The sequence below is a fragment of the Salvelinus alpinus genome, chromosome 1, assembly GCF_045679555.1.
Source record: "Salvelinus alpinus chromosome 1, SLU_Salpinus.1, whole genome shotgun sequence".
Lineage (NCBI taxonomy): Eukaryota > Metazoa > Chordata > Actinopteri > Salmoniformes > Salmonidae > Salvelinus > Salvelinus alpinus.
The window spans coordinates 108,362,044-108,374,724 of NC_092086.1; the positions used below are offsets into that span (position 1 = coordinate 108,362,044).

At 44.1% G+C, this 12,681-nt stretch overlaps 1 protein-coding gene across 4 annotated transcripts in view; it reads right to left on the reverse strand.

Moving 5' to 3' along the window:
• Window positions 1–12,681, reverse strand: part of exd3 (exonuclease 3'-5' domain containing 3) — a 64,188-nt gene that overhangs the window by 43,211 nt on the left and 8,296 nt on the right. For all 4 annotated transcript variants that reach the window (XM_071340252.1, XM_071340241.1, XM_071340232.1 and 1 more), the window contains exons 3-19: window positions 12,260–12,324; window positions 11,576–11,737; window positions 11,011–11,196; window positions 10,788–10,841; window positions 10,560–10,699; window positions 10,366–10,472; window positions 10,091–10,164; window positions 9,883–9,921; window positions 9,546–9,712; window positions 9,257–9,404; window positions 8,776–8,977; window positions 5,437–5,546; window positions 4,653–4,836; window positions 3,821–3,987; window positions 3,378–3,599; window positions 3,239–3,292; window positions 2,990–3,121 (exon numbers count right to left, since the gene is read on the reverse strand). In XM_071340252.1, coding sequence (XP_071196353.1) covers window positions 2,990–3,121; window positions 3,239–3,292; window positions 3,378–3,599; window positions 3,821–3,987; window positions 4,653–4,836; window positions 5,437–5,546; window positions 8,776–8,977; window positions 9,257–9,404; window positions 9,546–9,712; window positions 9,883–9,921; window positions 10,091–10,164; window positions 10,366–10,472; window positions 10,560–10,699; window positions 10,788–10,841; window positions 11,011–11,196; window positions 11,576–11,737; window positions 12,260–12,324 — 2,213 coding nt within the window. The remainder of the gene's footprint in view (window positions 1–2,989; window positions 3,122–3,238; window positions 3,293–3,377; window positions 3,600–3,820; window positions 3,988–4,652; window positions 4,837–5,436; window positions 5,547–8,775; window positions 8,978–9,256; window positions 9,405–9,545; window positions 9,713–9,882; window positions 9,922–10,090; window positions 10,165–10,365; window positions 10,473–10,559; window positions 10,700–10,787; window positions 10,842–11,010; window positions 11,197–11,575; window positions 11,738–12,259; window positions 12,325–12,681) is intronic.

The following is a 12,681-nucleotide window of genomic DNA, read 5'->3' on the forward strand; positions in this document are numbered from 1 at the left end:
ACTTGGCTTAGTTTAAGACAGTGCTTTTGCGTAGCAGCTTTTCATGAGTCTTCAGCAGCAATCTAACATATTTCAGACCACAAACCAACTCTTAAACTAAACTAAGGTCCTCTCGCTTCCACAGATACTGTATGGGTTAGAAAAAGCAGTGTGGTCAGAGACAGAACCATTTGAGGTAAACTGCCTTGGACAAATGGTGGCTGGAGGCATTGAGGAGGGAGATACTTGTCCAGTAGTCAGTCAGTCACGAGCTAAGACGTTACAGGAGGTTAAAGACAATGACACATTTGGGAAGGAGGGAACACCCAGGTCTTGTCTAAAATATGTCCTGTAGTCTGACTGGCTGTTTTTTTGTTGTTGTTGGGTTTTTTTTACACATTTGCAAACATTTCTAAAAACCTGTTTTTGCTTTGCCATTATGGGGTATTGTGAGTAGATTGAGGGAGAAAAAAAACAATTTAATCCATTTTAGAATAAGGCTGTAACAGAACAAAATGTGGAAAAAGTCCAGGGGTCTGAATACTTTCTGAATTCACTGTATCTTCAAACATCTGTAATAAGAAGCATATCTTATTTTCCCACACTTAAAAGTAGAAGACAACAATACATCAAAACATTACCCCAGTAATGGTTGTTGGTAAACATTATAGGTCTGGCCCAATAGAACACGGAGAGATGGACTTCTGTAGTTATGAGTACAAATAAACAAATTAACAGACGACTTGACGGGATATGGTATTAATGAATCATGTCTGAACATTATCCCTCTTATTTTCTGGTATTTTCTACCCCCTCTACCTTTTCCATTTCATCCTCTCTCCAGGTCTCTCTTTCAAATCTCTTTTATCCTCTCTGTCTGCATATTTCACTTTCTCCCTATCAATCTCTTTTATCCTCTTTCTGCATATTTCACTTTCTCTCTGTCTATTTTATCCTCTCTGTCTGCATATTTCACTTTCTCTCTATCAATCTCTTTTATCCTCTTTCTGCATATTTTCACCTTCCTCTGCTTTACATCAATCTACTCAGTTTCTCCCATCCTCCTCAGTCTCCCTACGCCTCCTCTCTGCCCTCATCCTTCTCCTCTCTGTGGCTGACCCCTCTCTCTGCTCAGTCCGTCCGTCTGTCTGTCTGTCTGTCTGTCTGTCTTGTCGGTTCCCAGCAGTCACCTCCTGTTTACAGCACACAGTAAAGATCCCATTGTTCCAGTGATATTACCACAGTAGGCACTTCAAACATTATGATTTACAGGAAACTGGTCTCCAGCGCCACTCTATCCCTCTGCTACTTCCTGACACACTCAATTCCTTCCCACCATTCCAGGACATGACATGTCTTAGAGATACTGTACAGTGCTGGACATCCTCTTGGACAAATGACTGACAAATAACTCTGTTAACACGTCATAACTGTATTTCTTTTTATCATTCATGGCGAATACATTAAACAAAACTACCATGAGCTGGCTTATTCTGTACACATCACCCTAGCAACCATGAGCTGGCTTATTCTGTACACATCACCCTAGCAACCAATATGTTTCTGTTGTTTATGTTCATAAGAGTTCCACACCCTTGTTCAACAGTTGCTGTGATAGTATTATACCTAAAGAATAATGTATTATACCTAAAGAATAATGTATTATACCTAAAGAATAATGTATTATACCTAAAGAATAATGTATTATACCTAAAGAACAATGTATTATACCTAAAGAACAATGTATTATACCTAAAGAATAATGTATTATACCTAAAGAACAATGTAACAAACAAACAATGTAAAGTCTATGATGACATAATGCACAACCACAGTCACATGATGTTATGAACAGGAAGTGACCTGGAAATAAGATGCGTGTTCTAGCTAATTATTTCATTATGTAGATTATCATCTTCAGAGTGAGACAGAAATTATGAAACTGTCCATGTGAAAATGAATGTAAGTGAATACACACATATATGCACGTAGCAGGGTTTCCGCAGGGTTTCCGAAAAGCTAATAAATACAATTGTTGACGGGTCAAACTGTCCAGGAGAAGAAGAAATAGTAAAATAATGCTTTTTATTCATTGATTGAAATACCAGTCAATGTGCTCCAACTTCAAAGTCAAATATATGATTATCATTTAGCCAAAATCCAGTAACTTCGCACAGCCATTGAAGGGTAGTGGGACAACATTCCACAATCAGCAGCCTGATCAACTCTATGCGAAGGAGATTTGTCGCACTGCATGAGGCAAATGGATATCAGACCAGATACGGACTAGTTTTCTGATCCACGCCCCTACCTTGTGACCAAGAGATGCATCTCTGTATTCACAGTCTTGTGAAATCCATAGATTAGAGGCGGCAGGTAGCCTAGTGGTTAGCACGTCGGACCAGTAACCAAAAGGTTGCTAGATCGAATCCCCAAGCTGACAAGGTAAAGATCTGTCGTTCTGCCCACGAACAAGCCAGTTATTGTAAAGGCCGTCATTGTAAATAAGAATTTGTTCTTAACTGACTTGCCTAGTTAAAATAAATAATACATTCAAAAAATTAAGGCCTAATGATTTTATTTCAATTGACTGATTTCTTATATGAACTGTAACTCAGTAAAATCTTAGAAATTGTTGCATGTTGTGTTTCTCTTTTGTTCAGTGTAGTTTAGGTGTAGATTCGATGGGCCATCAGCTGCCTAGGCTGACTGGCAGAGAATAAGGGGCCAATTCTTACAAACTGCTTATAAACACAAATTCTGTTAGGGATGTTAAGATTCTAACAACGACAGTGTTTTATATAGACTTATTTGGGTAAAGTCCAGGACAGGATGGACATTACTTTCAAAATGGCAGAGTAACTTAAAAAGTAAATATCTGGTCAATTTCTTAAATATCCGGTAAATTAAAATCTTGCCGGACACGTTGTCCAGTGCCAAACTTTCCTAACAGAAACCATGGCACGCACACACGTACAAACGATTACACCCACACACACTGTTGACTGACCTGACAGCGGCTGAATATATCTGACTGGGTTGGCTGGACGTTGAAGTGTTTCAGGACTCGTACTGCCTGGTCCCGGGCTTTCTCTGAGCAGTCCAGCGCAATGCAGCGGCCCTCTCCCACCTGGGACTTCAGCTAGACACACAAAAACACACTGAACATCCCCTGACTCCGCATATACAAACTGTACAGCCAGAACCCTGCTCAAAACAGACGTGAGACATGTTCATGTAACACACAGTTCATATTTACCGTCTGGTACGGCTGACCACAGGTGAGTATGACTCGTCCATCTTCTTGGGCTAACTGAGGAACAGAAGAAAATATAGAGAGAGCGTCATTATCCAAGCCGGTTTCTGCCTCAGTGTGTCTGTCCTACTGTCTATCCTACCTGTGCAGCCACCCTGTGGTCATCAGTATTCTCCAGCAGTACCACGTCGACCCCCAGACAGCGCAGGTAGCGCCCCAGACCCTGTAGCATGTTGTCACACACCACACGCAGCTGCTGAGGAGCCATGCGTGGGGGCAGTGGACTCTGACTCTCCTCCCCAGGCTGGGTACTTTTCTCTGGGCCTAGGGTCTGGGTTGGGGCTGGGTCTGACTCCTGGCGTGCCTGATATTACAAAGAGAGAAAGCTATAAACATGGGTTGTGTTCAGTAGAGAGAAACGTCTTGAAATGGGGAGATACTTCCTGACCTTTTATAGGGAGTAACACACTTGGAATTCAAGTTTCATGATGTTTTAAAAAATGTAGCCATGACAACCCTGGCTAACCCTTAACCAAACAAAACAACAGTGGTGTCAATGTGAAGAAGTTGTAGTTAGCCTCTGACCCCTCGGCGCCGGGCCTGCTTCTTCTTCTCCTCTTTACGCTTCTTCTCCTCTTTACTCTTCTCCGTCTGAAGTGAGGAGATGGAGCACAAGTCCTGTGGCAGCCCAAAGCATGCTGGATCACGAGAGAGGACTGAGTAGACATCCAGTAAGCAGTACGCATCGACAGCTAGAGAGAGGTGATGGAGAGAGGAGGGTGAGAGAGACAGAGAGAGAGGAGTGTGTGTGAGAGAGAGACAGACGAGAGAGAGGAAGGTGAGAGAGCGAGAGGAGGGTGAGAGAGCGAGAGAGAGAGATAGGGAGAGAGAGAGAGGAGGTAGACGTGAGAAGGCGTGAGAGAAAAACACTGGAAAAAATAAGAGATGAAGAGATGAGAGCCATAAAGATAAGACCGAAGATCAAAAGAGAGAGATAGTATCGTCTGTCCCTTTATCTCTTATCTCTCAGACAGCGTTTAAAATGTCCACACAAGGATACTACTGAAGTATGAGGACATATATTTGGCATGCATTCTAAGAAGTAGCTACGAAATGAAGTATGGACATTGGAACGAGGCTCCAGTTCAGTTCCCTAAATTGGCCTTTGCAGGAATGAGAGAGAGCGGAGAGAGCGGAGAGAGAAAGGAGAACAAGGCGAGAGGAAGAGCGTGAGAGATGTGTCTGGCATTCTGGAGCACAGTGAGAATGGTAAAGAAGATGACAACAGGCTGATCACAGTTGGTATGTGTGTGTGAACACCTCCGTAGCGGAGCTGGCTGGTCCGGAGCGGTCATATCTCACAGTTGGTATGTGTGTGTGCCTGCATAGCAGTACTAGAATGTGTGTGAGGGTTTACCTGCGTAGCGTAGCTGACTCGTCCTCAGTGGTCGTCTCTCCCAGTTAGACAGCTGTTCCATCTTATCTAGGGGTTTCCCCAGGACCTGCTGGACCATGAGACTGAGACCCTTCTCTGCTGGGCCCTCCCCAACCAGCACACCGCGGGGTCCCCCGCTACCACGACTGCTGGTGCTACGCTGCATCTAGGGATCATACAGCATACGGGTCACATTTAGAACAGGGGAGGCCTATTTTCAATACCGTAGTAACACAACCTGTTTTTATATAATCTTATATTATAAACTGGGTGGTTCGAGCGCTGAATGCTGATTGGCTGACAGCCGTGTATATCAGACCGTATATATCACGGGCATGACAAAACATTTATTTTTACTGCTCTAATTAAGTTAGTAACCAGTTTATAATAGCAATAAGGCACTTTGGGAGTTTGTGAGATATGGCCAATATACCACAGCTAAGGGCTGTGTCCAGGCACTCTGCGTTGCGTCATGCTTAAGAACAGCCCTTAGCCGTGGTATATTGGCTATATATCACGCCCCCTCGGGCATTATTGCTTAAATGTAGTTTTGTTGCTTTTTAACCTATATAGCCTACCATCTAAAAATACTAATCTATACCCCCAGAAGAACTTGATTGTAGTCTTGACCGTGCCTCAAACTTGCAGCTAGATATTGAAAATACTCAGATGCTCTTGGTCATGTAGTCAGACATACCGTATGTACATAACACTCTCCAGGGCCAACACGCTACATGAGACCAGGTGGGTCTGAGGTGAACTGTACCTGTTGGTGCACGTTGAGTAGATCTAACACTCCTTCCATCTTCAGAGGTTCCTCAGAGAACTGGGCCCATGTGGCCAGAAGACACTTCAGGTCCCCTGCCATCCCATAACCTGGACACAGACAGAGGAATATCACACCAGGGTTCAAATAGTATATACTTGAGTCTGCCTGGATTATTCCATTGGTTCATTACATCGTGTCAGACGAGCTCAATAAAGCGCATCTAAAGTATTAGGACAATTACTTGAACATACAGTACCAGTCAAAAGATTGGACACACCTACACATTCCAGGGTTTCTCTTTATTTGTACTATTTTCTACATGGTAGAATAATAGTGAAGAAATCAAAACTATGAAATAACACAAATGGAACCATGTCATAACCAAAACAAAAAAGTGTTAAACTAATCAAAATATATTTTAGATTCTTCAAAGTAGCCACCCTTTGCCTTGACAGCTTTGCACACTCTCGGCATTCTCTCAAACAGCTTCATGAGGTAGTCACCTGGAATGCAATTCAATTAACAGGTGTGCCTTGTTAAAAGTTAATTTGTGGAATTTCTTTCCTTTTTAATGCATTTGATCCAATCAGTTGTGTTGTGACAAGGTAGGGGTGGGTATACAGAGGATAGCCCTATTTGGTAAAAGACCAAGTCCATATTGTGGCAAGAACAGCTCAAATAAGCAAAGAGAAATGACAGTCCATCATTACATTAAGACATGAAGGTCAGTCAATCCGGAACATTTCAAGAACTTTGAAAGTTTCTACAAGTGCAGTCGCAAAAACCATCAAGCACTATGATTAAACTGGCTCTCATGAGGACCGCCACTAGAAAGGAAGACCCAGAGTTACCTCTGCTGCAGAGGATACGTTCATTAGAGTTACCAGCCTCAGAAATTGCAGCCCAAATAAATGCTTCAGAGTTCAAGTAACAGACACATCTCAACATCAACTGTTCAGAGGAGACTGCGTAAATCAGGCCTTTGCTGGTCAAATTGCTGCCAAGAAACCACTACTAAAGGACACCAATAAGAAGAAGAGACTTGCTTGGGCCAAGAAACACGAGCAATGGACATTAGACCGGTGGAAATCTGTCTTTTGGTCTGGAGTCCAAATGTTAGATTTTTGGTTCCAACCGCTGTGTCTTTGTGAGTTGCAGAGTAGGTGAACAGATGATCTCTGCATGTGTGGTTCCCACTGTGAAGCATGGAGAAGGTGGTGTGATGGTGCTTTGCTGGTGACACTGTCTGTGAATTATTTAGAATTCAAAGCACACTTAACCAGCATGGCTACCACAGCATCCTGCAGCGATACCTCATCCCATCTGGTTTGCGCTTAGTGGGACTATCATTTGTTTTTCCAACAGAACAATGACCAAAAACACACCTCCAGGCTGTGTAAGGGCTATTTGACCAAGAAGGAGAGTGATGAGTGCTGCATCAGATGACCTGGCCTCCACAATTACCCATCCTCAACCCAATTGAGATGGTTTGTGATGACTTGGACCGCAGATTGAAAGAAAAGCAGCCAACAAGTGCCCAGCATATGTGGGAACTCCTTCAAGACTGTTGGAAAAGCATTCCAGGTGAATTTTGTATTTATTTTATTTATTGAAGCTGGGTGAGAGAATGCCAAGAGTGTGTAAAGCTGTCATCAAGGCAAAGGGTGGCTACGTGAAGAATCTCAAATATAAAATATAAACTCAGCATTAAAAGAAAAGTTTAAACACTGTTTCCCATGCTTGTTCAATGAACCATAAACAATTAATGAACATGCACCTGTGGAACGATCGTTAAGACACTAACAGCTTACAGACAATTAAGGTCACAGTTATGAAAACAGGACACTAAAGAGGCCTTTCTACTGACTGAAAAACACCAAAAGAAAGATGCCCAGGGTCCCTGCTCATCTGTGTGAACGTGACTTAAGCATGCTGCAAGGAGGCATGAGGACTGCAGATGTGGCCAGGGCAATAAATTGCAATGTCCGTACTGTGAGACGCCTAAGAAAGCACTACAGGGAGACAGGACGGACAGCTGATCATCCTCATAGTGGCAGACCACATGTAACAACACCTGCACAAGATTGGTACATCTGAACATCACACCTGCGGGACAGGTACAGGATGGCAACAACAGCTGCCCGAGTTACACCAGGAACGCACAATCCCTCTATCAGTGCTAAGACTGTCCGCAATAGGCTGGACTGAGGGCTCGTAGGCCTGTTGTAAGGCAGGTCCTCACCAGACATCACCTGCAACAACGTTGCCTATGGGCACAAACCCACCGTCGCTGGACCAGACAGGACTGGCAAAAAGTGCTCTTCACTGACGAGTCGCGGTTTTGTCTCACCAGGGGCGATGGTCGTATTCGTGTTTATCGTCAAAGGAATGAGCGTTACACCGCGTTACACTGTACTCTGGAGCAGGATCGATTTGGAGGTAGAGGGTCTAGGGCGGTGTGTCACAGCATCATCGGATTGAGTTTGTTGTCATTGCAGGCAATTTCAACGCTGTGCGTTACTGGGAAGACATCCTCCTCTCTCATGTGGTACCCTTCCTGCAGGCTCATCCTGACATGACCCTCCAGCATGACAATGCCACCAGCCATACTGCTCATTCTGTGTGTGATTTCAAGCAAGACAGGAACGTCAGTGTTCTGCCATGGCCAGCGAAGAGCCCGGATCTCAACCCCATTGAGCACATATGGGACCTGTTGGATCGGAGGGTGAGGGCTAGGGCCATTCCCCCCAGAAATATCCGGGAACTTGCAGGTGCCTTGGTGGAAGAGTGGGGTAATGTCTCACAGCAAGAACGGGCAAATCTGATGCAGTCCATGAGGAGGAGATGCACTGCAGTACTTAATGCAGCTGGTGGCCACACCAGATACTGACTGTTACTTTGATTTTGACCTCCCCTTTGTTCAGGGACACATTATTCCATTTATGTTAGTCACATGTCTGTGGAACTTGTTCAGTTTATGTCTCAGTTGTTGAATCTTGTTATGTTCATACAAATATTTACACATGTTAAGTTTGCTGAAAATAAACACAGTTGACAGTTTTTTGCTGAGTTTATTTTGATTTGTTTAACACTTTTTTGGTTACTACATGATTCCATATGTTATTTCATAGATCTGATGTCTTTACTATTATTCTACAATGTAGAAAATAGTACAAATAAAGAAAACCCTTGACTGAGTAGGTGTGTCCAAAACTTTTGACTGGTACTGTAGGTCTGGCCGACACATGGACAGACAACAGAAGGCATATCAAGACCCATTCCACAAATGTTTTGAAGACAAAAATAAATCCAATATAGACCAATCTCTTCACTCACCCAGCTTGAGGACCGTGGTAGCAGAGAAGAGGCTCCTGATGAAGGTGAGAGTGATGTTGTGTTGAGAGAATCCATGGGCACACAGGTCCAACAGGAACACCTGGCCTGGCACTGCCAGCTGGATCAAAGCTACCCTCTGCTGGGGAGACACTGCACCGAACCCTGCTCTCCACTCCATATCCACCCCTACTATACAACCAGGCTGGAGAACAGGGGAGAGGAGGTAAGATATTTTGGGGTTGTGAATAAGGTCTACACCTGTTGTATTCCGCGCATGTGACAAATAAAATTTGATAAATGCTATTATTTTACTACTGTTTACATTTTTCCATAGGTGTTTGGTGCTTACCATTTAGTCTGCAAGTTTTCTACAAGAGATCCTTTATAAACTAAAATGACATGCTGTCGTGTACACACACACACACACACACACACACACAAGCCAGTGAGGAGTGGAACCACCTCTCTGATTGACTGATACCTGTAGCACTGTGTCTCTGCAGCGCTGTAGCCCCTCCAGGGTCTCCAGGAAGTGGACATGGTCCCTGGTGATTGGCAGCTGGTAGAACCTATCACGGTGTGCCTGGGACGGGTCCCACGACTCAGCATTGCAGCCTTTAGATACCTTCCTGAAGAAGAGGCAGAGGATTGAATGAATGAATATATGAGAAAGAGAGTGTGTGTGTGTATGTGGACAGCGGACAACACAGAGATGTAGATTGACTGATAGATTACATTTATTTTCCTTCATTCTCTCCACAGCTCTGTACCTCAGCGAGGGTGGTAGGCTCTCCTGTGTGTCCCACACCCCAAACGGCAAACGATCTTTGGGGAGACCGTAGTGTAGTGACCACTGGGCAGCGTTGACCATCCCACCATACTTAACCATCAACTCAACCAACTGGATTTGCAGCTCTGGGTCGTCTGCCACTGTGGACTGACCATACTCGTCAATATAGTGAACACTGAACACACACACACACCATCAATCAACCAACCAATAACCAAGACACTGAGATTATATCATGCATGGGCCCTGTTGTGTGTGTTTTTTTTTTTTTAAAGACTAAACTAAGCAAAAAGAGAAGCTGATTTCACATGGCGTACCTGTACATGGTCACACCAGTTCTCCTCTGACATGCCTTTCTGAAAGTCAGAGACGGTGAGAAGTGAGGACATGTGAATGGGGCAGAAAGCAGAGGCCTCACAGAACATAAGGAAACATACTTTAATTGAATGACCTGATTGCAAGTAACTCCGCATAAGAACAGGACTGAAATATATCATGTTAAAGGGACCCAGGTTTGCTGCTTACCTCCACAAACCTTTTATACATGAGGAAACGCATGGAGTCTGATTTACGCTTGTACACAGAGTTGGGACACAGGCCTGCAAAGTGAAACCATTGAAACCAATGAAAATGTAGAGCAGGCACTCTGATGATCAGTGATACACATGGGCACTATCAGAACACACACACACACACACACACACACACACACACACACACACACACACACACACACACACACACACACACACACACACACACACACACACACACACACACACACACACACACACACACACCTGGGTCGATGTTGAATTTCTCCATCAGTCGAAACACTTGTTTGCTGAGCATCTTGGGCTGGATTTGATCAGTTTGATGTTTGGAGAGGGACAAGCGGGGAAACTGCCTGCAGTGAAGCACAAGGAAACATAAACCACCCACTAACGCCACACATACACGCACAGAAAGAGTTGCACACACACACACACTATACCTGCGTAGTTGTGCTATGCTGAAGACAGGATGGCACCAGGAGTCCAGCAGTGTGACCATACGTTCCTCCAGTCTAGGATGGCCCCTTACAAACGACTCGGCCATAGGAAGCTTGTCCTGTAGAATCAGGGGGACACAGATCTGCAACACACGGGGGGGGGGGGGGGGGGGGTCATGGTTTAGTACCAACACACACCTTTGCTTTTAATAACAAGTTCTGATCTCTCACCTCCTCCATATCCATTTCATTCTGAAGCTCCAGTTTCATGCTTAACAACGCAGCCTGAAAAACAATGTAAACATTTATTTAAATTGTGAAAATCCCCAAACATTCATTTTGATTCCCCCCCAATATAGGGCACTGACTCCATCATGATTAACCCATTTGATTCCCATCCACCCCGTCCCACCACAACAACCAGATGAAGAAGAATAGCACAACACCAACCCACCTCCCTGTAGCAGTTGACAGCCTGCAGTTTGATGATATGCAGCCTCAGGATGCTCCGGTCCAGATTCCCCAGCTGGTAGATGTCTATGAGAGGATCCATGAAGCTGGGCTGGGCGTCCGTGAGGAGGCTGAGAGCACGACGCTGCAGCCCCAATTTAGAGACTTCTGGGACGGCCTGGAGGGTCACCTGGAGGTAGGTGAGATTTACAAATGACGATTCGTGATTATTTTCTTTAGCTCAAAGTAGAGATATGTCTTAATTAATAAACCACAAGCATACAGTGCCTTTGGAAAGTATTCAGACCCCTACCCCTTTTTCCCCACATTTTGTTACGTTACAGCCTTATTCTAAAATGGATTAAATTCTTTGTTGTTTTCATCAATCAACACACAATACTCCATAATGACAAAACAGAAACAAGTTTTTTTTTAAATCATATTCAAGTGAAATAAAGTGCTGACCATTTTATGTGAACTATTTTTGGTTCCTGGCACCCTTTCTACTTGTTTACAATAGAGGATCTTCAGTGGAACTGAGCATGTTGTTTTCCTTCACTGAGACTGACCTTGGGATGTGTGCGTCTCCAGCGCTCAAACTCCATGAGGATGCTGTGGCCCATGGTGGTGGCCTTCCCCTTCTGCCTGCCTGGACAGCCCTCCAGGACACACAGCAGGTCCTCTAGGGGTGTCTGGAAGTCTGAAAAGCCCTTGAAGGCTACAGCTCGCAGCTGAGAGGACAGGGGAGGAGATGGATGGATGTGAGGTGGGGGGGGGGGGTTAGATACACACTCTCCATCTGTGCCAAATCAATCTCTGCATATTAACTTTTATGCTAAAACCTCACATTTCAAAGTTACACATAAAGCTATCAATTGCATAACACTTTGTTTGGTATGGCATTAAAGTATTGAATCTTGTTTTAGATAGATTTTGGTACTCACAGTACTTTGTACTCTCTGTCACACACTTTCCCTCTCTCATTCAACATCTCTCACAATTTGCACAGTTAGTCAATATCTACAAACAAGGCAAGTCTGTTTGAGAGATTGTAATCTTGAGGCTTGATCTTTTACACAATTTTTCAGGCACACAGTCATTCACTCAACATTCTTATAGATATATCCAGTTTAGACCTGGCATGCGACATGATAATGCACTGCTCGCTCATTCCTTCCCTCAAGCTTTTTTCTCACACACACAGACTGTGAAGTTGACGACATACACACTGTAAATGCAGCTTTCTGTCTCACCGTCTCTAGCTCTTTCCTGGTCCAGAAGTCAAAGAGTTGTTCTCTCAGTGCCGTGGGGTCAGCACCTGGAGGTCACACAGTTGATATGGGGTTACACACTGACCCCTACTGACCTCTCACCCCAACCTGTCATTGGCATAGGGGTTACCAGCCTAATGTGTTTCTCACTCCCTTTCCCCTCACACTAGATATGCCTAACCTCCCGAATCCTGAAGCATGGCAAACTGAACAAAATCACACACACTAGCACTTGTCCTTTCTGAAGTTAGCCTATTGCTACACTAACCACTCCATCAATGTTTATATCACTACTACTTGAAGTGGAACTGACAGAATTTTAGCAACATGACATCTTATTAGAATCGGTTCATATACACCCCCCAGGAAGAATATTATACTTTTAAAAAAAAAAATCTGACAAG